General features: G+C 35.7%; 1 protein-coding gene across 4 annotated transcripts in view; it reads right to left on the reverse strand.

The window, feature by feature from the left end:
• The window catches only part of LAMA4 (laminin subunit alpha 4), a 124,964-nt gene that overhangs the window by 7,143 nt on the left and 90,186 nt on the right, over positions 1-27,635 (reverse strand). For all 4 annotated transcript variants that reach the window (XM_016136979.2, XM_016136978.2, XM_016136977.2 and 1 more), the window contains exons 19-35: positions 26,379-26,518; positions 24,070-24,246; positions 23,281-23,426; positions 22,670-22,832; positions 21,694-21,827; positions 21,041-21,212; positions 17,805-17,936; positions 16,573-16,715; positions 14,854-14,992; positions 14,294-14,431; positions 12,466-12,599; positions 11,363-11,527; positions 10,427-10,580; positions 4,597-4,784; positions 3,240-3,429; positions 2,293-2,448; positions 920-1,079 (exon numbers count right to left, since the gene is read on the reverse strand). In XM_016136979.2, the coding sequence (XP_015992465.2) occupies positions 920-1,079; positions 2,293-2,448; positions 3,240-3,429; positions 4,597-4,784; positions 10,427-10,580; positions 11,363-11,527; positions 12,466-12,599; positions 14,294-14,431; positions 14,854-14,992; positions 16,573-16,715; positions 17,805-17,936; positions 21,041-21,212; positions 21,694-21,827; positions 22,670-22,832; positions 23,281-23,426; positions 24,070-24,246; positions 26,379-26,518 (2,631 nt within the window). The remainder of the gene's footprint in view (positions 1-919; positions 1,080-2,292; positions 2,449-3,239; positions 3,430-4,596; positions 4,785-10,426; positions 10,581-11,362; positions 11,528-12,465; positions 12,600-14,293; positions 14,432-14,853; positions 14,993-16,572; positions 16,716-17,804; positions 17,937-21,040; positions 21,213-21,693; positions 21,828-22,669; positions 22,833-23,280; positions 23,427-24,069; positions 24,247-26,378; positions 26,519-27,635) is intronic.

Here is a 27,635-nt window from a genome sequence, read left to right on the forward strand (position 1 = left end):
TTCCATGTTTTTGAGTTCTTATCACTGAAATTCAATGAAGGTCTGAAAAATGTGAGTGTAGGTGTTTTAGTAGGAAAAAAGAAAAGGAAAGCAAAATCAGGAGCTAGACAAAGGGAGGAAATATTATCTCTGGTTATTCTATTGGACATGGTGGTGGTTTAAGAAGGTTTACTTGGCTGCACTGAAATGTCTTTATTTAGGGGATTACAAAGTACTTAAGTGCCTTGAGGGCAGCAGACAGTGGAATATTTTATACCTTTTCCTTATCTTTCCCAGCACCTACCCTGGTGCTTTCCTCACACCTAATGTTTGCTCTAATGTTTGTTGGAATGTGCCAGATGGTGATTGTGTGTAGTCTGTTAGGATTTTATTTATCTTTAGAGCTATTATGTTCCATCACTTGGCATAGGGACTGCCACACTGGATGCATACAATAAAAACTTACTGAATGAGTGAGAGAGTAATCGTTAAGGAGAATCAAAATCCAGAAATAAAATTTCTGAAGGTTAGTGTTGTCTGCTGGTGTTGCAGGGCGAGTGAAGGAAATGGAACTTCCTTTAGAAGGGATAATGAATGCTATGAGGAGCAGAGAGAGACGTAGAGCGCAAGGCGGCCAAGAGCCAACATGGACCAGACTATGGAGCAGCACAGGAACTTCTGAAAGAGCCAAGATGGTCCACAGTCAGAGGTTTGGCAGCTGTAGAGAAGCTCTGGCAGGGGAAAGAAAACAGGGATGGACACGTGTGTCTGGTTTGGAGTAGTTAGAAGGGTGAAAGGTGGTCCTTGTGGGAAAAGGCTGTTTTTTAAGGCTGAGTGAGTTTGGCATTTTGAAGTTTTAACTCTGGGTCCAATTTCCCCTTTAGCCACCTCTAGGAAAGAAGTATTTCATGAATCAGTTTTCAACATAAGTCATTGTTACCTAGAACCACATATCCCCCTTCTGTTGAAAAATATGTTCCTGTTTCCATTGGACCTTCAAAACAAGGAGTCACACTGAATGTCTGAGAGGCAGAGGTGATGGAGGCCCCGTTGAGCTGGAGATTGCTGAGACAGCCACTGAAACTGTAGACTGAGTTTATCTGTGAGAAGAAGACATTTCTTAAAATCCATTTTCTCAACACTCACAGATGCAGATGCATCAAAGGGAAACAAAATGAAGAGATTTGAGTCTTGAGAGAAACCAAGTAATTCCTTATTTATCTTAGCTATCTGAATGATCACTAGTTTTCCAGGTAGTTGCTTTTTAATTAGTTCTTTGAAGCTAGAATTTTGTATTTGATAATGTCAGCCTATAGTCATTAAGCTATGAAAATTTTCACATCTACCATGACAAAATAAACTGCAACTGTGGTTTTCAAATTGAATATTAGCAGTATCCTAGTTTATTTTCATCAAGAATGACAGCTCTGCCCAAGATCACCTAATGCTAATGAGAGCTAGCGAAGTTCTTAACTGTTAAATCTACCACGGTCAAACAGCAGAAAGCTCGCATTTCTGGCTCCATTAGCTATTTTTGTGGCTGAACATTTATCATACCACAGGATGTATAACTTGGGCCACTTCACACTGCTTTAGAAATCTTTAAGAGGTTGTAATGGAATTGGGACTACTTACTAAAATCTAATTAAAAATGAACCCTTCTTTCCCCTTTTTGTTTTATCCACATATATGTTTGGGGCTCAGAAACGTATTGACTCTTTGCATTAAAGTCAGATCTATATATTAAAAATAATTTAGTCAATAATACATTCTCTTATCACTAAATATTTTTTAAATGTGCAATGTTTTAAATTTTTAAATTATAAAAATAACATGTTTCTTACCATACCCTCGCTTCTCCTCAGAGATAACTACATTTCCTTAACATGTACAAATTGTGTCTGTATGTGTAAGAAACAAAAATGAGATCATAGTTTATAATAGCCTGAAAGTTTTTTTCACTTAATAATATAGAATGAAATGACATGCTTTTATGGGGGAGTATTTTGTATACCAAAAGTTTGGATACTCACTGAACAAATAAGCATTTCCTTGAGACATAACTTTCATGACAATGTCTACTTCAGAAACTTTTTTCATCTTACCTCTACTTTCGAATCAAAAGATTACTCCTGACTTTGTAATGCCACTGGGTGGCCAGATATCCCGTAGGACAATACTCACTTTCATATCTCATCTCCAGCCAAACTACAGTTTCATTCTTGCCACTTTCCTAATCATCAAATGAAGGCTGGATTAAATAATCTTCTAGCTCTAAAGGTCAATGGCTCTACTTGGTCATGCCTGGCTTACCTGGACATTTTTCACAGCTCTTCCAGGAGCCACACCTCCCAAATAAATAGGACCCTTGATTTTCCAGGTAGCTCTAGTAGGAGGAAGACTTTCTTCTAGGACTCGAAGACCATCAATTACCAGTCGGCCGCTGCTCTTTTCCCGAACGAATATCACCTGGACAAAGAGAAGGCAAATAGCCCATCTCAAGTATATCCCACGATTAGGAGAGAGGCTGTGTTGCCACTCCTCTCAACTTTCCTATTGCAGTACTGTGGGAGACCTGCAGAAGTTCTTTAGAAAAAGTGGTCCCTTCTCTGAAGGTCAGGAGTTTGTCTCTCCCTTTAAAGCCTGATTTAAAGCTATAGGCTTAATTTCTCAATACAGCTTGTATTTAGCGGAGTTCTCTACGAAGTTCTTCCCCGTTGGCCAGCCCACACGCTCTCTCCTAAATTTATTGTAATCTATTTTAAGGCAGCTTAGATTGCTTACTCTTTCCATTACCTACATCCTGATTTGCTTCAGTATTTAGGTAATTCTCTCTGTTGTAGCCTGTCTTCCTAACAGGTATACTCTTCACTTTGTATCCTCTAGAGCCTAGCCTAAAAAAACACTCAGCGATTGTTGAAAATTTGCAACATTATAGGCAGTAGGAAAAAATAGTCATGTGAAAAATCTTTAGAAACCAAAGTTCGGTTATGTTGCCTATTGATTCTTTGGTTAAAATAATTACACTAAAATAAAGTTGATCTGTCAAAAAAATTACACTCAGCTTATATCTCTTTTAATAAAGTGTGCTTCAAGATTTTTATAAGAAATTAATAAAAGTTTTTGAAATTGAACTCAGCATATAGGGACAGAATTTTAAGATAGATGTTTCTAAAGAAAACAATAGTGGGACATTAGTGTCAGTCCATTTGCCAGTGGTGGATATTCGCATATAATAATATTCTTTGCCTTCAACTTACATCATGCCACAATCCATCATTGTATTTCTCTTGGCTTCTAATCTTCAATTTCTTGTGGCCAACATTAAACATGAAAACCAAGCGGCCGTGGGCTAAGAACAGAGTCATGAAGTCATTCTCTTCTTGATCCGAGACATAGAAAATCATCCCATGGGAGGAACGAGTTTTCAGACGAATAGAAAATTGTGATCTGGTAAATGAAAAGAGAAAGCTTACTACCTGTAAAATGAGACTGAAGGTGATCTCCGAGTTCCCAAATACAAGGTAAAGAAGAATAAATAAGTAGCCATTCTATCTCATCCCGAGTAGTATTACTTCTAATGATCCCTAAGTATTATTAATAAATATTGGGTAAGCACTGCTAGTTTTAAAATGTAAATCTCTCTCCACATTTTTATACAACAGGGATATAGTCCACAATTAAAGAAGTGTTGTTTCAGTTAAGAATCATATCATGTCTTGCCTGGAAAATATGGTTGTTTTTAGTTTAGTAAAAATCTATATGTTAAAGGAACTTATTTATGTGAACAAAATACTAGTGTGTAATTATGGAAATGAGTAGAAATGATATGATATGTGTACTATGTAAAATACAAATTCATTTTTTTCCCCAGTAAAAATTAATAGATGGATATCACATGTTAAAAAAAAAATGTTACCAGTATGTGTAGAAATTAAAACGTCCTAGAAATTTAGATCCAGGCCATAGATAATATGCATTTATTAGACTAACTTCTAATTTGATTAACTCTAAATTCTTCCTGAAAAATACAAAATACTGATCTTGGCTATTAGGCAAATAGCAACTTAAAAGGCATTAGGGGTTCTTACTAAATACACTGCCTATATGAGTGCTTGAAAGAACTATGTAAGACCTATGTAAGAATATTTGGGTGCTAACACTTTAAAAGAAATCTTCAATAATACTAAATTTATGAAATACTGGGAAGAGGTGAGCGGCTTTAGACATAAAGATATACGTGTATTTGTATTTTCAGACTCTCATTAATCTTCTAGCATTTCCATTTATAATATGAAAGGGAGAGAAAGGGTGATATAAAGTTTGGATAAGTCATTTGAAATTTGCCCCTCTTCCTCTTTTTTGATTGTCTTTTTTTTTTTTTTTTTAAATAAAACAGCAAAGTCCTAAGAGAATGCTCTCTACTTTTGGGAAGAATGTCATAGAGAATGTAATTTATATGAATCTCATACTATTTAGTATTTGTTTTGATAATAAAAGAATATAATTAAGGTGGCACAGAGGGAAAAAATCATGGGAAAAAAGCTGATATATGGCAAATAAGGATGAAGCCCAGCCACAGTGTTAAGTTTCTAGAAGGATGATGTGATACTTTACTTTTCACCAAAATCTCCATTTAAGTGTTCAAATTCTTGGCGGCTGTTGGCTGTTCCTCCGTACTGATAGGCGTGCTCTATTGCCCTAGGGCTGTTGGAAAGGCGACAGTGAGAGTCTCTTGGAGCATTCCTCTCTAGGAATTTCAGGCCAACAGGATCCCATGAAGGTGCATCTTTACTTTTCTCTCCCTATATGCATGGAAAGTAAGTCATATTAAGGAATAAGAGTGACATACTAGTATCAAAAATTCATTTGTTACTTCCTTATAAAAAATTATAATATTAAAATAATTTAGCGTGTGTTCTTTGTGCATTGCCCATTAATGAAATAGTTGCTTATACTTACCACCACGGGCAAATGACAGCAGCATAGTATGTTAACAGATTCGAAATTCTAGTCTATGACAGTAAAGCATAAACTGAAGCTATAGAGATAACTACCCTATTATTTAAATTAAATGTACATCTTAACCAATGGTGAAAAGTTGGCAATAAAATAACCCTGAGAGACCCAATCAGTAAAATCTACATATTATAGGTGACAATATCATTTTAACACACATATTATTATTTACACATGCTGTGTAAAAAGTTAACATACTTAGCAACATCTTCAAAATATTTAAAAATGTGTTTAGTGATAATATGTATAGCAAACTTCTATGTGAAAGGATACAGAGTAATTTTTAAAGATTATCTTGTGCTATTAAAATTGTACTGCTGATTTTAAAATTTAGAGTCGTAAAACTATAGGATACTATTTAATAGTTATTTAGTCTCAATTTCTGAAGCAAAAGTAAATGCAAATAAACCTGATCATTCAGTCATTTATTCATTTATTCAAGGAAATGTTTATTGTATACTTCATTGGTGGAAGTGAAGTTGGGAAAGAAATCAATGTTTCTGTAAGTCTTCCATGGGCAGTATGTGGTGGGGAACAGAAAGGTGAGAGAAAAATGGTTTTTGTATTTTAAGAAACTGAAAATCTGTTTGAAGGACTAGGCATATAAACAGCAAATTGGAGGACAGGTTGGTATCAGGTAAAAGGGACCTTAGATGACTTGCTAGAGAATGGGGTTTTGTTTTTTAGGTGATGAAGAGCCACACAGGTTTTAAAAGCAGGAAGTGGCATGATATGACCCACTTAGAAAGAAAGCTTGCAATAAAGGAAGGACAGATAGGGGAGGAAATGTTTGGTAGTAGGGAGAAGTGGAGAACACAGCAAGAGTCTGGACGAAATACAGAATTAAATAGGAGAAAAAATCCTGGTTCAGGATTATTGAATGAACACATATCTTTAGTTTTCACTCCTCCCTAATTCCCACTGAAAGATTAGAACTAAACACATAAAAATATATCTACAGTAAAATAAATCCTCCTGGAAATCTCAGAGGGTTCCTACTAGTAGATCGAAGCAGTATGGGATTTCCAGAAGTTATAATACAGATTGGAACAGATTGTCACTAAAACTCAATCTCATATGGGCAAAAGACAAGACATCAAAATAAAAAATAAAAAAAATCCACGATTCAAGCTCGCAGGCAACAGCTCTTACATCGTGTTCTGGAAGTGGAGACTCTCACAGTAGTAGTTGGATTAAAGAGCGTGAGGTGATGCTCAGAGAATCATCCATTCTAAAGGAAAGCGTACCTGGTTCTACTGTCCCCTCTTCTTTTCCTCACATAGTCGTCAGGACTTAGAACCTGATTCACTGCTACAGAAGCAAGGTTTCTTTCTTGGATGGAGGAAATACACCTAGTTACCAGTTTTTTGTTTTTGTTTTGTTTTTGTTTTTGTTTTGGCCCAGGCCCTCATCTATAAATAATGCCCATAGTTTCAAGCCATGGGTGGGCAGAATGGGCTGGAGTGGTGCTTCAGGAAGACTCTTTTCCTCTCACATGTCTTAGGAAACTTTACCACATTCCATGCTGTACTCCAGCCTTAGTGGAGTACCATGCCTTATAATGACAGCCATGGAACCTTTCTTTCATTGAAGAACACAGGAAATGCTTTGCATGGGGCCCAGAGGGTGTGGGATAAGAGACTGGTGAAGGCTTGGGGGCTCTCTCCAATTCTAGCTATTCCTCATTCTCTCCATTCCTATGGAAAAGATTTCACTCTTTCTCACTCAGTGCATCCACTTAGCTATGGGAAGAGCGCAACAGTGCAATAGGCTACAGGGGCTCAGCGAAGCACAGGATCATTGGACTATGGTGGTCTCAATTTATCAGCGCTGCCTTTCTCTGCTTCAATGCAGTAACACATGGACAAGGATTTGTTTCTCATCTGCTGCAAAAATAAACACTGATATCTTTATATATGGCAACTAAATACTCAAAATCCTCTGTGGGTATATGCTCCAAATAATAATAAGAGATTATAACTTAATCAATTACTTCACTATCAGATAACATAGAAACTCAGTTTACTATGCTAAATTGGGTATGTGTGTGGGGATTCTCTCTGAACTCCATTAGATTTTGCTTTTACCAGTGTAAATTTTTTTCTCCTGAGGGTCTTTTAGCTGCAACCCAGGTGGTAATACAATTTTAATTTAGCTAGATTCTTTTGTTTCAGATAACAGCCAAACTGGTTAAGCCACTTAAGAAAAAGAGGTCAATGTGTTATACATATATAGGACTATCTTAAGAACACAATCCAAGAGAAGACAATATAATGGGGTCCTACCAAGGGCAAGACTCGGGAATTGGAACGCTAGGAAGAATCAAGGCACTCCTTTTCTGGACATTCTGGTATTAGCTTTGTTTTCTTCTCAGAATATCTATTTTCATTCTTCTTCTCTACAGGACAGCTTTCTGCCTTTTTCTCTCTCTGCAAAGCAGCTTTCTTTCTCTGTGCATAATTAATGTAGCGCTCTTAGGTTTACATGTTTTACCAGCCCAGAGTAGTGTCTCTGGGTTCCCAGGAGATAATCTGATGGGCCACTTAATTGACATGATCTACCCAAGTCCAGTCATCTACATCCAGGTAGATGAGGTCACATATCTAAAATATTGGCTTTGCTCAGAGAAGGGAGGGTTGGCCAGATACCACAGAATCGTGTTCATTATAATATATAAAATGTTCATTATCACATTAAACACAAAATGAGAAACTACTCTTCTCAATTAAAATATAAAAATTTTGGAAAAATTTCAGGCTGGAACATTGGTGGTAAGACAGGTATTCTTATATACTCATGAGGGAATATAAATCAGTGTTACCTTTTTGGAAAGTAATTTGCTTCGACCCAGTAATTCTACCTCTAGAAATACATTCTAAAGATTTATTCAGCAATATGATCAAAGATTAATATGCTATGATCTTAATCTGTAAAAGGAGAAAATTGGAAACAACTGAAAGCTTATTAATGGTTAAGTAAATGATAATAAATGAATAAAAAGGGATATTAAGAAGTATTGTGAAAACGAATTACATAAGCTCAAATTGCTATGATTCATCCTTGATAAAAATTTAAACCAGAGGCCACAAGTTTTTCTTGATAGCTTTTTAAGAAGCTATAGACACAAGGGTAAATGTAAGAGATTAGCAAACACTGACATTTTAATTACCCAGAAAATATAAGTGACATCTATAGTGACTCTATATCTTATTATAAAGTTGGGTTTCTAAAACTTTTTACCAGAAAGGCTAAGAGGTCTCCTATATAATATTGAAAAGTTTGTGTTAATAGTTCCAAGGGCTGTTAATTATAACCTTGAGACTGAGCATCTAGGAAACTGCATTTGACAGACAGCTTCATACAGAAAACTGTATTCATTTAAAAGAGTAAGCTGTGTTTGCTTTAGGAAATTGATCTTTCTTATCAGCCTATGATATTAATCTGCTTGCTGTCTATGAGCCACTGACCAGTGCCCGAGTACCAGCCAAAAAATTCTCAGGACAAATCTTTTAGTATCATTATATGAAAATGACAGTAAGAGACCATCAGAATTTCAATGTCCTCTGAAAACTCCTTCATAAAAATCAATAAAGTTATGTCTCTGCATGAATCACTTTTAAAAGTCTTCTATGTGAAATTCAGGAAGAGATCCTAGAAAACATCTAAGATTTGATTATACACGAACAAAATTATTTTATTAAAATTGATAAAGGTTAAGTTTCATGAAGATTCTAAAAAGTGGTCCACATAAGCTGACATATATAGTGAAGTGCTCAAGATAAAAACCATCAGAAGGGAGAAGCTGGTGAAGATGCTTCTTTCTGCTGATGGTTCGGAAGCCAGCCATGGAGGGAAATCAGTTCTTCTCCTGAAAAAGATGCTCGACTTCATTAGCGTTCAAGAACATGCAAACTAAAACCACAATGGATGCCATATTTGTCCATTAAATTGGCTACATTATAAAGATTTGACCATATCCAGTGTTAGCAATTGTGGGGGACAATAGGTTCTTTCGAATGTTATTTGTGAAAGTGTAAATTAGTATTGCCTCAAAATTGAAAAAGCACATTCCCTTAATTTAAGCAATTCCACTTTTAGGAATCAATCCTTCAAAAACACTCGCGAGGCTTTATACAGATATAACAGCTGAATGTTTACTGAACGTTTACTCTATGCAAGGTACTGTGCTAAGAACATTTCATACATTAACTCGTTTAGTCTTTATAACAATCCTATGATGCAGATAGCTAAGTATTTATTGAACACAAATTGTGTGCATTATTCTAGGCTCTTAGGATACTTCAGTGAACAAAACAAAGAAGCTTGCATTCTTTCAGAGGAGACAATGAATAATAAACATGACACATAAAATAAATGATAAATTAAAATGTGATAAGTGCTATGGTAAAAAGAACGACCAGAAAGAGACAAAGATCAGTAGTACTTAGAAGGCAGGAGGCAGGCCATGGTGTAAAATAAAGGGTTAAGGGAGGTTTCATTGAGTAGATGAGAGGCAGGCAATCCTGGAAGGAGGAGTTGTCTGTGCAGATATTTGGGGAAAGAGTTGTCCAGGCAGAAGGAGAGCTGAAGTAAGCATCTTAAGGCTGGAGTCACAAGGCCTGTCCTAAGAAGAGCCAGGAGATCAGCATGGGGAGAAGAGCGAGTGAGGGAAAGGGGCCTGGATAATACAGGGCCTCTTATGACATTGTAGGGACTTGGGCTTTTATTCAGAGTGTAGTGGAGGGCCACTTTGAGCAAAGAAGTGACCTGATCTGGAGCTCGTGCTGTGAAGAGACTCTTGGGGAACCAGGTAGAAGCAGGAAGGCCTGTTAGGAGTCTATTGTAATTCAGACGGGCGATGATAGTAGCTTAGATCAGGGAAGGAGCACCTGAGTACATGGTTAAAATTGAACCCAAAAAGGTAGGAGGTGAGGGGTGGGGAAGATTAGACAGAAAGAATAAGAGAGAATTTGATGATGGAGCAGCTCTGGTTGATGCCACAGATCAACTGTACATGTGAGTGGTTGAAGTGAAGGTCAAGGAAAGAGGGGAAAACAAGGAAAGGATCAGGAACTTTAATAATTTCCATGATTATGACAAAAGTCTGAGGTTGTCATACAAAAGCAAATGATCCTAGAGAATAATAATAGTACTAAATAATATGGCATATGCAAACTGTTACTTATGGAGCGGTTTTAACCATTCTGTTGAAAAGTAGTTGGATGTATAAATAAAATCTGACTCAAACTATTTCGTGAGAAACAAGAATTGATGCAACGAAGCTGATAAGCTGGAATATCTGATACTCTAAGTATCCTACTTTTCATATGTACACAGTTGTAAACAAAATTCTGTAAAGCATCAGTGTCAAGAGTTGTGTGCATGGAAAATAAGGCAATTGAGAAGCTAGTACAGCATTATATTTTACCTTTTTATTCTGACTCGTTTTAGGCTTTGAGGAATTTTTTCCTTTTTTGTGAAGGAGAAACAATGGCGAAGACTCAATGGGACACTCATAAAGAGAAGTGTGGACCTTTTCGGAATACCGCTGAAAATCTTCGACCTCCACATCTCTATCCACCCTATGTTTGCAACAAATGAAAAAAAGCTTTAAAAATATTGCTCATGATGAAAACTTTGAAGTTAAAGAACTTTGGCAATTAACATTTTGTGTGTGTGCATGCTATGGATCTTTATCCATCAACCACTGTCTTAATCAGAATCCTTTAAATGATCATTTAATCAAATAATTAATAACTTTGTGGCTGGTACCAGCACATTCTGACAGATGAACATTTCCCTTGCCACACTTCAGGCGATTGGGATCCCCTCTGTATTACTTAATCTTTATTAAATTTCTCCCTTTCCTGTTCTTGTACTCAGGGAGCCCTCATTGTCTCTGTTAAGAATGTAGATTAATGGTTTTGTTTAAAGTCGTGCATTAAATTAAGAGCACTTTCTTAAACCTCTTAACAAGGATTTGGTTATTTTACTCTGTACTATGTCATTAATAAGAATACAGAAATAAGAGCATCTAATAGTTGTAGCTTGCTGTATGCCAGGTGCTTGATGCGCATTATCTCACCTAATCCTTATAACAAGACTAACAGGCAGGCACTATTATTTTCTGCATTTTGCAAGTGGAGAAATGAAGGCTTACTTAGCCAAGGTTATACAGAAATTAAAGGGCAAAAAATACAAACCCAAGTTTGTTAGTTGCTCAAGAACATGAAAGCTTTTAATTATCACACCTAATGCCTCTGATACTTTCATAGTTTTCAGTTTTAATAATGTAAATATTTTCATTGTTGATCTTATCTTCTTTATCAGTCATGTAGATTTATAAAAAATGAAAATATTATACCTGGTAAAGTAGGCATTACTTATACAGCCGGTAAAATTAGCATACTGGGGACTGATGGGTGAGCCACCAAAGTAAAACTTCTTTTCATCTGCCTGTGCCTGTTCCGATTTCCCTTTGGTAGGATTCTTACTCCCGAGTCTGCTTTTATCTACTATCAGTTCATATCTGCAAAGGAAAAAGCTTCTTTACACACTACATGGTTAACATTTTACCTAGAGTTCCATTCTAGGTTGCAGGTTTCCTCATTTAATTGAAATGAGTCATCTGGTAAATGAAAAGACAATGAGTTGCCAGACTCTTTATGAAGCCTAGAATAAAATGGTTGGATATTTCTGTATACAGAAAAGACTCTTCCAACCATAATTGTAATTTCAACCCATAAAAGCAAGAAGATGACTAGTCATCAGTATTTGTTTTGTTGCTGTCATTTGGTTTTAGGGGTTTTTAAAAAAAACAGAATAGACTTTATGGTGATCATTTAAGCACATCTATGGGAGTCCGTTTTCATTGCAAAGGACGATAAATGGTTTTAATCATGATTAGAAACAGAGTCTAGAAAAAGCCCTGTTCATGTTTTCTTTTGATGAGAGGGCTCCACAAAAGTGGACATAGAAGAGCAGCAGTCTACAACAGAGGTTCATTTCTTATCCCAGAAAGCTTTCTTATTTTGGAAAAGAAAATCAGTATTATGTATTTTAAAGATAAAGTTAGAGATTTTAAAATGTGGCATAAATATAGTGTTCTCAATTGTCTAATTTAAAATCTAAACAAACCAGTATTTGCTGAGTTCCTTCTATGTGCAAAACAGAAGGAACTCCACTGCACTCCACTGAGTTAGTACTATGTATAAGCACTCCCTCAAGGAGATTGTAGCTTATGATTTTACTTTATATTCTTGTTAAGTAATTTTATAGTTAACTTATTTTGCATGTCTTGAGAATTAATAGCAATTTAAAAAAAATAAGGTAGATAATTCCTTCCACCATTTTTTTAAACACTGAAAAAGTAATAGGCTATCCTATTCTTCATAGTGGTCATTTGACAGAATTGTACCCTACAAATAAAGCCATCTGATGGAAAGACTATATAGTGAGGAGCTGTACCTCGCGGGTGAGACAGAGGTAATGATGAAGTGGGACAGCCCGTCATTATACTGCTTATCTGCCGACTGCACCTTGATTCCCTTTACATCCATGACCACAGTGCCATTATCCAGCGAAATGGAGAACACGTCTGACTAAAATGCAAGCACAGTTTTGAAGTAGGAAGTCCAGGTAAAAGGATACGAGACAGACACATTTTTAACATTTGCTTAATGATATTGCTTAGAGAAACACCCCGTATTCAGGGAGTTTGCTTGCAACAAAATTTCTATGAATGACAACAAAAACAAAATATTTGATTGCTTGTATTTGTGTTGCCTATAAAACTGTACACATTTCAATAAAAATGGAATCCCTTATATTTAGAACTGAAAATTTCAGTTGATTTTGTCATGTTGAGAGTTGTCCTAGTGTCAGTCACTTTCCTACCTCAGGCATTTCTACTCCACCACATCCTACTTTTAATCCCTTTTAAAAGTACATGTTTGAATCTTTTGGGGGATGTAGCTGGATGACTAGAAAAAAGTCAATTTGCTACTTTGGTTTTTTTAAAATGTATCACTTTTCATTTATAGAGGCAGAAAAGAAATAAAAGAAAGCAGAAGTTAATGTCTTTTTTTGAATTTGCTCATTGTTTGTCTCAAAACATTGGCAAAATGATAATATTCCTTCTCCTCCTTTATATGGGCATCAAACTCTACTATTACCTCAGCACAAAACTACTTTTTGTGGACCAAAAGTGTTATTTAATTAACCATGGTAATCTGAAGCAGGTTAGGTGACAGAGGTCCTATGAAGTGCAGAGGTCCTATAAAGTGGGTAAATTCTCACAGATACTACTGATTTAAATTAAACTCATTATTAATGTGACAGATAGAAGGTAATAAGTATGAAAAGTGAAAACTGCTCTCATAAATTATATTACGACCTGGTCTATCAGTTGTATGTATTGGTGATGACCTTTTCAGAGATAAATCGGTTGAATTTTAAGGTCACTGAATCTCTATAGACTCTTTTTATTCTTGAAATAAGATATCTTTATAAGCCGAGCTCAAGTGTTCTGCAGCAAATGCAAGAACAGAGATGTTCTTTTTTACTATTTTATAAATTAAATCACACAAATATTTCTTCTTAATATACACACAGCGGTTCTTAATTTTTTTGTGCCATTAACTCCTTTGGCAGTTTGGTGACACATATGGACTCCTTCATAAAATGATATTTTAGTATGTATAAAACAAAATGCTAGAAACACAAAAGAAAGCAATTACATTGAAATACAGTTTCAAAATATTAAAATAATAAACCTGTAATATAGTAATACATGTACTTTTCTATTAAGGCATTATATAACAAAGTCTAGTAGCAGATCTAAAACCTGTTATTTAGAAGTAGCAATGAGCAAAAATGTTATTTTGAGATATCTGTGACAGCTGTAATGTAAAATGAAAAATACTTGTGATTTATGTTAATCACAAAGTTATAGGTACTGCTAATATTATTGTGATTTGTTGTAGGCATTCACAACTGAAGAAAATACTAAATTTTAGTTAGAGAAAATAAAGATGTAATTTTTCTCCACTCAAGTCTACAGACCTCTTGAATTCTTTTCATGAACCTGAGGGGGGAGGTATAAATCCCAGGTTAAGAACCCCTGATATACGATATACATAATGTTTTATAAAGTGCATGAAATGAGGCATTCTGTGTATGTATATATGAGTCAAAATTAATGTGAATAAAAAATAAAAATCACTTTTTATGTGCTTAAAAGTATTTTTAATAGACAAAACACCAAGAAGTTTCCTCAGGGAAAAACAATACTTACCCCTGAAGCATAATAAAATAGTAACCCATTTGGTTGAAATGTTTGGAAATTAAAACCTCCTTCAAAGCCATCAAAGAAAGATATTTTCTGAGTCGAAGCAATGAAACTCTGTCCATTGAAATACGCTCTGCGAGATATCTATGTGCCAAAAAAAGAGTGAATTTAGCATTTGTGATAATTAACAGATGCTTAAATGTGAATTTCTCAAATACTGAAGGCCTTAATTGCTAGTTCTATATTAATAGTTTTTAAAAAACTTTTGGTTTATATAGGAATTCAGCCATGTTAGCCTTCCTTCTGTGTGCCTAAGAACAGCTGGGGTTTCCGCTTTCCCAGTTCCTCCACCCTGAGTGAGTGACAATGCTCTCATAGCCTCTCCAGGCTCTGGAAGACCCACCTGAGAAAAACTGAGGCAACTGGACAAGTCGCTTTCTAGCTTAATGACTCTTCTTTCTGCTGTACCTCAGATTATAGAGAAGCCGAAAAGAGCTTTTCTAGCTTTTGAGAAGGGTAAGTTTTGTGTCTATTTATTAAAATGCATTCGATTGACTACTACTTACAAGATAGTCTTCTGGGCATCCATAACCAACTCCCAGGGTTTCTGTCTGCTCTAACAAATTGAAATCTTTCTTTTGGAACTGGAAGCCCTTCATGCATCCTCTGAAGTTGATATCTAGGGGAAGGTGTGCTCTTAGTGTCCTGTAAAAGAAAAGTAGTCACTGATTCAGCCATGATGATGACGTGACCTGGCATATGTCGGCTATTCAGTTTAATTTTATTTATAATCATTTATAATGGACACACTTTAAGGTAAAAAATAGTCAACTTTTGGCAATTTCACATGGTTTAAGCAATAAAATTAAACTGAGAAGAGTCAAGTTATTTCCTTATGTCACAACTGGTAAATTAGAAGGTGAACCCAGTTTTCATTCTACCACTAGTCCACATGGGTCATAAACTTATCTTCTTGTTTTTATTTGTAATGCACTGTAATCAACTAAGGCTAAAGTGAATGTTGGGCCTTTAGATCAATAGGAAAGTAAGAAATCCTTTAAGATCTGGAATGGCATTTTGCTTAGTATTATAACCCTAGTACTTATTATCATGCCTAATTTTTAGGAAGTGCCCAATAAAATGTTATTGGATATATCGAATGAATATAAAGTTAGTTACAATCAAATCACAACAGCTTCAATGTATTTTAGATGAATACTAGCCAAAGTAAGGGTAAGAGTTCCCCCATATTCTGTTCCAAGAAGATCATACCCAAAGGGCTGTGCAGATTGACAGATTGGGGTGCATATAATGGCACCCATAGTGGATAAGGGTCCAATGTGGCATCGTTGAAAGACCTGAAAAGGCTATTTACTTTGGAAAGGAAGCTTGGAGAGCCATTTTAAAATATGAAGCATTGTAACATTGAAGGGGGATGGCAGTAGTTGTGATTCAATATAAGAAAAAATTTTATAAAAATTGAAGTAATTAAAAATTGATTTTTTTTTTTTTGTCTGTAGAGGTAACCATAGACACATCGCTATATTTATTCAAAAAGAGGTGTGAAGGCTAATGGAGAGCAAGGATTCTGTAGTGGATGCGAGGTTGAACTCTATCAGCAATTCTCAACCCTGGTTATACAGTAAAATTGCTTGATTGGGGAAGGTTTCTTTCTTTCTTTTTTTCCCCCCATTTCTTTCTCCTTCTTTTTCTTCTCCTCCTTCTGCTTTTTAATATTATGGTGTGGCCTTATCCCAGAGCATTGAGAATTTAAGGTACATGGGCATGCGCGATGGTGTTTATAAAACTCTCCAGGTTATTTTAATGAGACCCAGGATTGAGAACCACTGGATCGGAATATGCTAAAGTTGTCTCAGTCTTAAAGGTCTCTGATGCTAAGACTTGATTGTAATAAGAGACAGCCAAATTTTTATGTATCAGAATAATGTTTCTCTATATTTAATTCACAACCTCTTGTATAAACTTAAAATTTCTACCCTCAGATGCTATTTGAGAATTCGAATAAGTTTAAATTAAGATTAAAACAAAAATGAAGGGACATAATTAAAGAAACCTGTGGATCACATCTGGTAGACGTTAATTTAAGGGAGTCAAGAGCACTAGTTGCAGAGGGCCCCAAGGTACATGACTGTGTTCGTGCGTCTGTGCACATGGGCCTAAGCAGCAAGTGGGGGTGTCTAAACCTTTTACTAGACGTCTCCTGGGTGAATACTTAGTCCAGTATTTAGTTAGTAATAAACAATCACTTAACAAAGAAAACTTACCTGGAATGTAAGATTTCTGAGGGAGCTCCTCCAATGTATATGTCTGTGAAAGGTATTTTCATCTTTTCATTATCCATGCTCTTGACATGTCGTCGGTCGACTACCAAAATCATTTTCTTATCATTGTGGTAAATAATTGAGATCTGGGAGAAATAATATAAAGTAAGTCTTCACTGTTTAACGATCAACTTTCTGAAGACTACTGTATATTTTAATTATTCTGGTTAAAATACCTCTTCTTGTGTTTGTACACAAAATAGGAAATAAATATTCCTTTCTTACTCACAGCCATGAAAACCTTTACTGATATAAGCAGAAGTCCACATTTCCTGGAGAAGGATTTCCGTGTGGAGAAGGGGTGAGCCCAAGAACAATTTTGTCACGAGACCAATTGCTTTCTTTGGCTACTTTGTGGGGATTCGGAAAAGACCTAAAAACAGGTACCTTCTGGACCTCAGACTGCATATTACCAAGTATTATTTTTTTGGTGACATAGTAAGAAACTTTAATAAATCTGTGAACATGATAGTCAGAGAAATGGTTAAACTAATCTCTTATTGTAAATCATTCTCATGAAGGCTATGGACTTTTAACTGAAAAAAGAACTGTAGCCTCTTATTCTCTACCTTTTGGTTCAGCTTCAAAGATATTATGCCTTTTATACATTTTATTAAATTGTAGATTTAAAGTATTTGTTAATAAAAATAGAAGTATATTATCAGTATGCTTCACATCTATTTCAAGACCAAAGAGCATTCTTTATGAGTTCTTGTTATAAGGAATCTGTTAGTATTTTCTAAGTTCTGGATAAATGGCTTAAAAGAAAATCCTCTCTTTATTCTACTCTTTTTACATTTAGTAGGGCTCAAAGGATGAGCAAATAAATGACTGTGTATCTATACTGGCATTTTCAACAAATATATATAGAAGGATTCTATAGGAGTCCCATTGTAGTGAAAGTTTGGAGCATAGCAGGCGCCTCTTGGTTATTAAAGCAACTGAAATGAATCTTTCAGTGACTCTTTTTTCAGAAAGGTCAGTATGACTAAAGCATCCATTCTTTTAAAGCAAATGTTATCCTGGAGTTAAGTAGATGAGTGCCCTTCAGTTGGTCTTCAGATGTGAAGTGTTCAATTTAATTACTTTCTCATCTGTCTCGTTTGAATATCTGATTAGATCAATAGATCTAAGTACAAACAAAACAAAAATACCCAAACTGCAATGATTTGTACCTCGTGGTATTTTGCATCATTAATTTGAGCTTTCTTCAATGTGTCTTCGAGATGCACAGGGCCATTGCTAAATCCAAAGTCGTAAAACACGTGTAGGTAACCACTGCGCATTTCCAGACTGAAAAACATACTCTGCAGAGAGAAGAAGGTTGTAAGATGTGAGTGTTCGCTATTATGGAAGTGCAGATTTAGCTGAATTTGAGAAATAACACTGTATTCTGTATTATTGAAATTGAAGACTAAGGAGTCTTATGAAATTTGTATATAAAATAGAAATCACAACTATATCCACATCAGCAGTTATGTCTTATATTAATGTACTAAAGTATTAATATTTATACACTATTTAAAACAACTATCTTCTATTATTTATTATGTACTTTATGAGAGTTAAAATTTAAATTTACCTTATTGACCTTTCTAAAATCTTGGAAACAGAGTAATATAGGCCATACTTTTTCAACTGCCTTTTCTTTGGCAACTTTTGAAGGTTATAACAGGCCGATAGATGTGATTGGATTCTATTTTGAGGAAAATTGGTAATATTGAAAACTAATTCTAAGGTATGCTAAAAAGAGCCTGAAAAAGTATGAGAAAATATGGATATGAGAAAAAGAAGGCCATTTCTGCATTATTTTGAAACACTAGATTTATGTAAATAAACATGAAATTATTATGTACTTGGACCATATGGTGTTTGAGAAACAGAGTAATTCTGTAACAGTCAAGTAATTTGCTGGTCAGCCTTGCTTCTTTCAGAAGGTGGTTCAAGATACAAGAATGAAATGGACTTTAAAAATATGGTATCATAGTAAAGTCTCTATTTTACAGAAAGCGATCTCCTGAGTGGAGTTTGCACACTTCTGAGAATGTAGAAAGCAATCAACTGGGGGATAGAAACAAAATATTTCAACTTCTGTTTTCACTCATTCAAAAACTCCAAAATAGAGAGAGAAACGAACTTTTCATATTTAAGACATGGATTGATCTTGAGCCTTCATTTGTCCTTTGGATGGATTTTCATGGGATTCACATGTTATGTGAGGCTTCAAGAGTGGAATTCTTGAATACTGACAGTGTGGTGCCACTCACCTATTTCTTGCATTTAGCCAACTGCAATTTATTGCAGTTTATGTGTGCCCGGTTACATGGATTTATGGGTGAGATGACTTAAATAGAATATTTACAGTGATTTTCTATTGAGATGCAGTGATGTGACAATATTTTGAAAACCATAGATGTTTATAGATTACATCCTGCAAATTATTAAAATGCTATCAAGTTTAAAGAGAACTACATATTTTTCTTTATAAAATAAGTTATTCTAAATTTGTTGACCTTTATTCATGATGATAAATGTCTTTCAGCAGCATGAAACCTACTAGTTATTTTTAAAAAATTTTTTACAAATTTATTTTAATTACTTTCAAGTATACAGTACATTGGTTAGACATCTATATAGTTTGTAAAATAGTCTGCCCCCGTCCCAATTGCTCCCTCCCTCCCCTGACTCCCCACCTAGCCAACATATTCATTCTAACTGCATTCCCTATGCCGTGCTCCCCATTCCCACGTCCATCCATCAGCTATTAATATGTACTTCTTTAACCCTTCACCCCATTCTCCCAGCCTCCCAAACTCCCCTCCTCTCTGTCCATCATGAAAATTTTCTACTATATTTGTGAGTCTGCTTTTGATTAGTTTGTTCTTTTTATTCCTTAGATTATGCATATAAGTGAAATCATATAGTGTTTATCTTTCTCTGTCTGACTTAAATACCTTCTAGGTCTATCCAGTTATTTTTAAAAACCATACCTGATCTGTTGTTTTAAAGTAGGGGTATTATAACAATGAATGAGAAAGTTAAGGTTTTTTTTTTTTTTTTTTTTTATGAAGAAAGTTGTACATTGGAGAGATGATTTTTTAAAAAAATATGTTTGGAAATTTTTATATTGTTAAGTGAATTTGTTGATAACACAATGTAAATGTGCTACCTATAAAAATATTTCAAATAAAGATTTTCAATGGTCTTGAATGCTTTTGTTAAAGTTAACAAAATGACACAATGTTTGATTAGCTTGCAAGAACTGACATCAAGAAAGATGGAAATGTATCAGCCAAACTTTAAAAATAATTTTTGTCAATTGGTGAATGAGATTAAAAAATAGTATCATGATTTAGTAAGCATAGCCAGTGATACTTTCTTACATTTTTATTTTTATGAGGTATATTATTAGTTATGACTGCCAATAAAACTTAGTGTTGAAATAAACTTGACTTTGGACAAGACTTTTGAATCACCATAACACAAAGAGTTTAATGAGACTTTCAAAATACTTAAACATATTTACTTACATTGTTTTCACTAACATTGCTATTAATAATAACTTCTGTAACATTAACAAATAAAAATTTTATTTCATTTCATCTTTATTTTAAAATGACATTTATTTTTATTCAATATTATCTTATATAAATTATTTTATTCCTAGGTTTGAATATTATATCCATATATGATATATGTATACCATTTTTTTTTAAATTTAAGCTAAAAGACTTTTATTTATTTATTTTTATGGTGACATTAATTAATGAAATCCAATAAATTTCAGCTGTACACTTTAACATTAAGGCATATATATATTTACAGTGCATTCACCTCCTATGGTGAGATTTCTTTCTGTCACCACATATTTGACCCCCTTTACCCCATCTACCTGCCCCCTCCCCACTCGCCCCTACCCTCTGGTAACCACTAGTCTATTGTCCATGTCCATGTCCATGAGTTCCTGTTTGCCCTGTTCATTGTTGCTTTTAGGTTTGTATCGCACATATAAGTGATATCATGTGATGTATATCATTAATAAATAAATGTACATATGTGCTATGTATATGCATGCATATATAGTAAACATGCAAATGTTTTTTTACTGATTAGGACATGTGATTTAAAAAGTCGGTGTAAGATTTTGGCACTGATTTTCCTCAAAGTTCCTTTAGTTTATTAAAGAGAGGATATTTAATGTATATTTAAAAATGCAGTGCAGGGAAATGCATTTTGGATTGCTTTACTCATTGCTGATGTCATTTCTCTGAAGAAAAAAATCCAGCTTTGCTTTCTAAACTAAAACTTCAATTTGATGGCATGACATACTCAACTTGGGAAGGTCGTTAGAAACATGCATAGCAGAAATGAAAGGAAATAAAGAAGATGTAAGACTTTTATTTTTACTCACTCCATTGACCATCAAAAGCACAAGCCCATTGTCAGCGGGCGTTCGTACTTCTATGTCAAAACGAGTCACCTGACCAAATTTCCCTCTCCTGGTGATATCCCTCACCACAGCATAACTAGAGCCATCGAAGAAATAGCTGGCAGCCCGGCTCTGAGTGAAGGCCAGTTTATCTCTGAAATAAAAATGCAAGGATTATATGAACATTACAGTTTGTGTTACATTTTTCAAGTGAGGCCCTTTTAATCCATTCTCATCTTGTTTGGATCTTACAGCATTTAAATGAAGTCCCCATGTCTGCATGGTAGATGTTAAGTATTTACAGGTGAGTTAAATGAATTGATTTTAATGGATTTCTTCTCTACCTGTGTGCTAAAACAACAGAAGTCTCTAGTGAAACCCCAGTCTCTAGAAGCCTAAATCAAAGTTGCAAACGAGTTAACACTTTTTATAAGTGTATGTGCTCATCTGTGAGCTCATCTACAGAAGAACCGAGAACATTTTTGCAAGCATGACTATTAAGTAGTTTCAAAACCACCCCTCCACCCCACCTCCCCCACCAAAAAAATTGAGAACCTGAATGTTGACCCACACTTGTTTCACCTGTGGCTCTCGCATGGCTATCAAAGTTTTTAGTACCCTTACCACTTGCTTACCTGGCACAGGGCACCGATTTGGAGGGATCCATATTGTAGATGTACTTAAAGTTATACAAGCTGATTACATCATTATTCAAAGTGGCCAATTCCAGGCAGCCAACAAAGCCAGGCAGGTTTAGGCTGGCGGGGGGCTGTGCAACAAAGTGAAGGCAATTGTCCCATGATCACATTGCATCGGGATGACACAGACAGGCAGTGAAACAAAAAGCACATCCATAGGACCTATCCATAGGTATAAATATCTTTCTAGGCCTGAGTTTGTGTCTACTTTATGCTAAATCATTTAGACAAACCATGACTTTTCAGTTGTGCATATCTTAGCAGACAATGTGGGATTTACTGAGCATATACTATATACCAATCAGGACAGCAAATTCATGACAAAAACTAATGCTTACATCAGCTCTGTGAGGTAGATATTTTTCTTCTTAAATCAAAAGAGGAAAAGTAATTCTCAGAGAGATTAAACAATGTGCTGCCTATAACCAGTAAGGAATAGTCTAGGAGTTGAAATTCTAGATAAACTCCTTATCTACTTGGGCTTTCTTTCATCTGCCTTTCATCGGGTCTAATACTTCCTCCCCTAGATCCCGCCTGCACCCTTATCCCAGGTATTTTATTTCATGTCTATATTAGCTAAGATAACTGAGTTTTTGAAACTGTCATCTTTGAATCTGAAGACTAGCTACAAACCCACAAGGTACAGACACTCCTGCAGATTGAAATAAATTGATATTCAAGTGTTAGCTATAGCTTGAAAGCATTTGACACTATGAAAATATGGGTAGCAGAGTCCAGATTTATATGTGAGATTTACAAATTCTGGTTCAGAATTCTACCACCCACTGAGCTAACCTCTTTCTTAAAATATCAAGGTTTCTATCCCACCTCCAAATCATTGTAGGTATTATGGATTTTTAAAAAACAGTCATGGTAGGTTTGCAATATGTCAAAACATAGCTGGATAGCTTACCTTGAAGTTGGAAGGCACTCCACCAACATAAAACACAATGTCCTCGGGGTCCAGATCCAGTAAGGAGTCATCTCCCGCAAATTCCCCCTTTTTAATAAACTTCTCCTCTGCGGTGCTACTGAGACTTGGGACTGTTAAAAACACCTTGCCATGTTTTCCTACCCTGTTGAGATAAAGAATGTTTTCATTCTTTATTAGCTAGATAATTTATAGAAAAAATATTTTTAATGTCAAAATGTTAATGTTCCCTTGCCACAGAATTAGTGATTTTTTTCATATTTATAAGCATTTATTGAATGTCAACAATCGATGAGAAAAGGAGAAAAGACATTCCATCTCAGAATTAATTCAGAGATCAGCCAGGTAAAAAGATGTAATAATCAGATTGCTGTTTAGAAATAATGGCTATTTTTTCCTAAGTTTTTGTTTTCCACCAAAGTATTTGCAAAGCAATACAGGAATAATGGAAGAAAAAGAAGGAGGAATAGAGGGAAGAAAATGCTATTTACAACGTCCACAGGAAGACTGTGTGTGTGTATGTGTGTGTGTGTGCATCCAATAGATTTATTATAAAATGTGCACATAAGTCCTGTGTCACAGATTCACTTTACCTTTCAATCTTGACAATGCTGAAGTAAGCAGGCCAGGAACTGACAGGCTTGGAGTCCAGGGGAATCTCTACATCCTTAGTTCCCAAATTATAAACATATACCAGGTTATCATTTTTGATTGCAAGACCCATGTATTCTTTTTTGGCCTGAAATGTCAAGAAGTCGCTTAAATAAAATTCAAATGAAGAATATCATCTTTTGTTTTCATTTCTTTAAAAGACAATCCGCTATCCCAATGGTTGGCTGTACGTCTGGCCTGAATTGTTACCAAAGTTCCTGTTAGACTGGGCAGTGCTTCTTTCTTTCCAGCCTCTCTGCGGCCGCATCAGTCTGCTGCCGCCCTGGGCTTGTCTAATTGCAGCTGGACGAGGAGGCAAGCAATCGCAGGCTTGTGGACATTTGATGGTTGCCAAGAGTGTGCTAACTTTGTTTAGCTAACCCAAGGACATAACACAGCATGCCAATACTGATTGTTATGCATCTTCAAACACAATTTGGCATCAAACGTAATAGGCCTCTGTATTCTAAAGGTCTTGAAATGATGCATTCAGACTCCTCAATGTTAGCAGTGTGAGGCTGATATGAGGCAAGCCCAGAAATATCCCACACAGAAAAGGAATTACTTGTTTTTAAACCACTACTTTAGTCTTGGCACTAAAATGATCTATACCTTTTGAGTTATCAGAATGGGAATTTTGTCGTTGGCATAGGTAACTTTGTTTTAAGACAACAGAAAAGCATCCATCATTCCCTTTAATATTATTCCATTTTAAAACCGCATGCTCTTACGTTTTTGCTTCCAAGGTACAGGATAAACTGATCTGCAGGCCCAGCCAGTTCTGACTGTTTCACAGAAGGAGGTTTCATGTACAGGCTCAGGGACGTGAAGGTCTTTAAGTCATCCACACTGGTTTTGGGGTGCACTTCAACTGCCGACTGACCATCAAACATCATGGACACTTGGATCTGGAGTTACAAAATTATTCCATTAAAAGTAATCTGTAGAAAATGGTACAGTGCTTTCCCATGGTTCTCAATGGGCTTCCCTCATTCCTGATGGGGGTCTCTCAGCTTTACTCTTTTCATGCCTTTTATTACTTATGTCCTTACTTTGCTGGAGAGAGGATTTAAAACAGATTATCATATAATAGTTTAAATTTAAAGTGGGGTAAAAAAAAAAAAGCAAAAGAAAGAAAAGATAGCAAAGTAGGTTCAAGAATGAGGAAAAATATAAATTCCACAATAAACTACATACTTGGTTGGGGTGAAGTAAACATCTTGAAGGGATACCTAATCAGCTGTGTAAGTCACAAGCCCTATTAAATAAACAACAGATTGATCAGAAATATAACTAATCTTGGGTATTAATACAGCTAGGAATTTCTCCTCAGGGTCTTCAAAAGAGGAAAATGAGATGATGCTGTGAGCAACATCCTTGACCACATCTGGGCAGTTGGGAGGGGTCTAGATCCAGCTTTGAGGTCTTAGACAGGGTCTTGAAATCTGGCGCTGCCACTTACTAGCTATATAACCATGAGCAAGTCACTTAATCTGCAGTTTCCTCATCTTTGAAATGAGGACAATAAATTTCTTATGAGAGTGAAATAAGATGATAACTATAAAGTATGTTCCAGTGCCTGCCTCTATCATTATAATTGTAAGGGTGAGTTCATAAAGATGTTTCTTACAATGATTCACAGAAAGGTACCACAACAAAGCACTGTTCAGTAGAGGCCTAATATGATATACTAAATGGGTCTGATCTGGGGTGATTTTCAGAGTATTCAGAAGTGGATGGACTGTATATCTATGCTATTTATGCAAATGTTTATGAACGATTAGATGTACTTACATCAACTAATTAATCTTGATTTGCTTAATACTAATGGTGAGTGAGCTCAGGATTATATTCCCAGGTGCCTAAAGTGCAGCTGTCCTATGTTGCCAGTTGAGTGAACATCATTACATCTTAATAAACAACCAAGCAGATGTGGGATTACCATAAAAACTGAAGTCAGAGAAAGAGGCATATCTGCACAGAAAGATTCTCACTTTGAGCACTCTAGCAGGCTCAAAAAACATTGATAAGATTCTCTTTAGAAAATGGTTTTAGATGATCAGAACCCCCAAATTCTACTCCATATGAATAAAATTACCAGAAAGCACTCACAAAAACCTAGTTTTGGAAAGGCCATTTGTTGAGATTAAACCTTTTTTGGACCATTCTCCAAGAATCTAAAAAAGTTAATTTCTGATATGAGATCAATTATCCTGTATCATTATCTCCTTCATCACAAAATAATTGATTTCCAACTCTTTTTTTCTGTCAGTAATTGGGGCCAATAATCTATTCAAGCCAATTTAGTTGTAAAAAACTGCTGCTGGTCTATAAATCAATATAAAACAAATTGAAAAGGGCAAGAACAAGCCCTGTCTTGCCACACTGAAAATGTTAATTGTTATGTCAGGATCTGTTGCTACCACTGGCACTAGTCATGGTGTTGCTGCATTGCTTCTGTATAAGCATCTCAGAATAGAGCCTTTACTGAGATATTCACTGTAGCTGGTATGTGAATCCTCAGTTAAACCTGTGGAGGAGTCAGTAAAAGCTTCGTATCATCTATGCTGTACCAGAGGATCCTTTGAAGATGTAGATGTGCAAGATTATTCCATATACTAACTGCATTAAACCAGCTGTTAAAATAATGAATAATAATAATAGCAATGACGATAAATCCAGTCCTTTATTGTGGTTGGCTTTACTTGATTTCTTTTGCTATGTGAGCTTTGTTGAATAAGTTAACTTTCTGATCCTTAATCCTGGCTACACAATAGATCACTAGAGAGTTTTAAGAAAATACAGGTGCTAAGCCCTTTCTCCAGAGAATCTGAAATATTGCCTTGAGCTTGGGACTAGAAAAGGGTTTAGTTTTCAAAGTTCCTCAGGTAATTCTGACAAACAGAGGGAGCTGAGAACTACTAAACTGAAAAACAGAGTAGAAAGGCTCCCGGCTCCAGAGGCTGCTTGAAGAGTTGGACCTCAGTGTCATATTCTCATCATCACTAAGTGACTGATGATGACGCCTTTCATCAATTACCTTGCTGGCAACGCTTCTGGTCTGAGCAATGAGCTCTCGGATCCTCCGGATGCTGGCGGAAACGTTGCTGGCGGGCCTCTTCTGTTCTACTGTTCGAAGCTGATCCAGGAGCTGAGGGACAACCTCTGTCAAATTTCTTACTGCAGTTAATAAAAATTAATCACTTAAGTAAATATCTCAACCTTAAGTACATTTCGGGAATCAGGTGAAGAGACAACAAATACATGGTTACTTCTGTTAGAACTATAAGGTCATTTTTAATCCTGTAAAATTAACCGTGAATCCCAAAACATAGTCGGTTCCTATTTTGTGGCACTTAAAATACACATTGATCTATAAATTGTGTGCAGAGCAAGCTTACTTATAATGTACATGTCTAACGGGCCGGATCCACAACAAATACACAGATGTTCCTTTCACCACACAAGAAAGGTTCTGTTTGCATTTTTCATATAACTTGTATAACAAGGGGGAAAAAAATGCTGGGTAAAAGGAGGTAAAGACATTGTTCTCCAGGACACTCGCACATGACACTACAGTGGTCCTGGCATAGGCAGAATGGAGCAAGTGGGGTAGCACCCGAAGAGTGGCAGTCATGCCAAGGTGACAGTGGGCAGCCATGGGCTATGCGCTCAAAGGTGATGATACAAGCAGATCATACTGACTTTTTAGGTTATTATTATTAATTTTTTGGATGTATAACGTACATATAGAAAAGAGTACAAATCATAAAGATACAGCTTGATGAGAGAAACTCCAAACACAGAGAATGGCATAACTCTCTCCAAAGTCTCACGGCTGGCAGTGGTACTTAATGTGTGAGCCCCAGACCAATGGCATTAGCTTCACCAGGGAACTCGTTAGAAATGCAAGTTTTTGTCGCCCCATCCCAAACCTACCCAATCAGGAACTCTGAGAGTGGGGCCCAAATGATTCTGATGTGCATTAGTGTCTGTGAACCAGTGGACTAGAGAATAAATATCTTTTGGGTAAGCATCAACATATTTCATTTTCATTGCTATAAATTTGTATTCAAGTTGATCAACAAACTGTTCTTAGAAGCTTCAGTTATGTTTGGCCATATTTAGTACTTGGTAATAACCTGCTTTTTTGGGATAAAGATAAAGCAATGCTGTTTAGTAAAAGCGATTCCGTTTAGTAAATTTTTTTCCTTAAGGCAAACCAGTATTTTGTTAAGATTATTTAATTTAACATGTGATTGATCTTCTTCCCCAAAGGATCAATCAGTCTTACATT

Source organism: Rousettus aegyptiacus, unplaced genomic scaffold (assembly GCF_014176215.1).
Source record: "Rousettus aegyptiacus isolate mRouAeg1 unplaced genomic scaffold, mRouAeg1.p scaffold_m13_p_1, whole genome shotgun sequence".
NCBI classification, from domain to species: domain Eukaryota; kingdom Metazoa; phylum Chordata; class Mammalia; order Chiroptera; family Pteropodidae; genus Rousettus; species Rousettus aegyptiacus.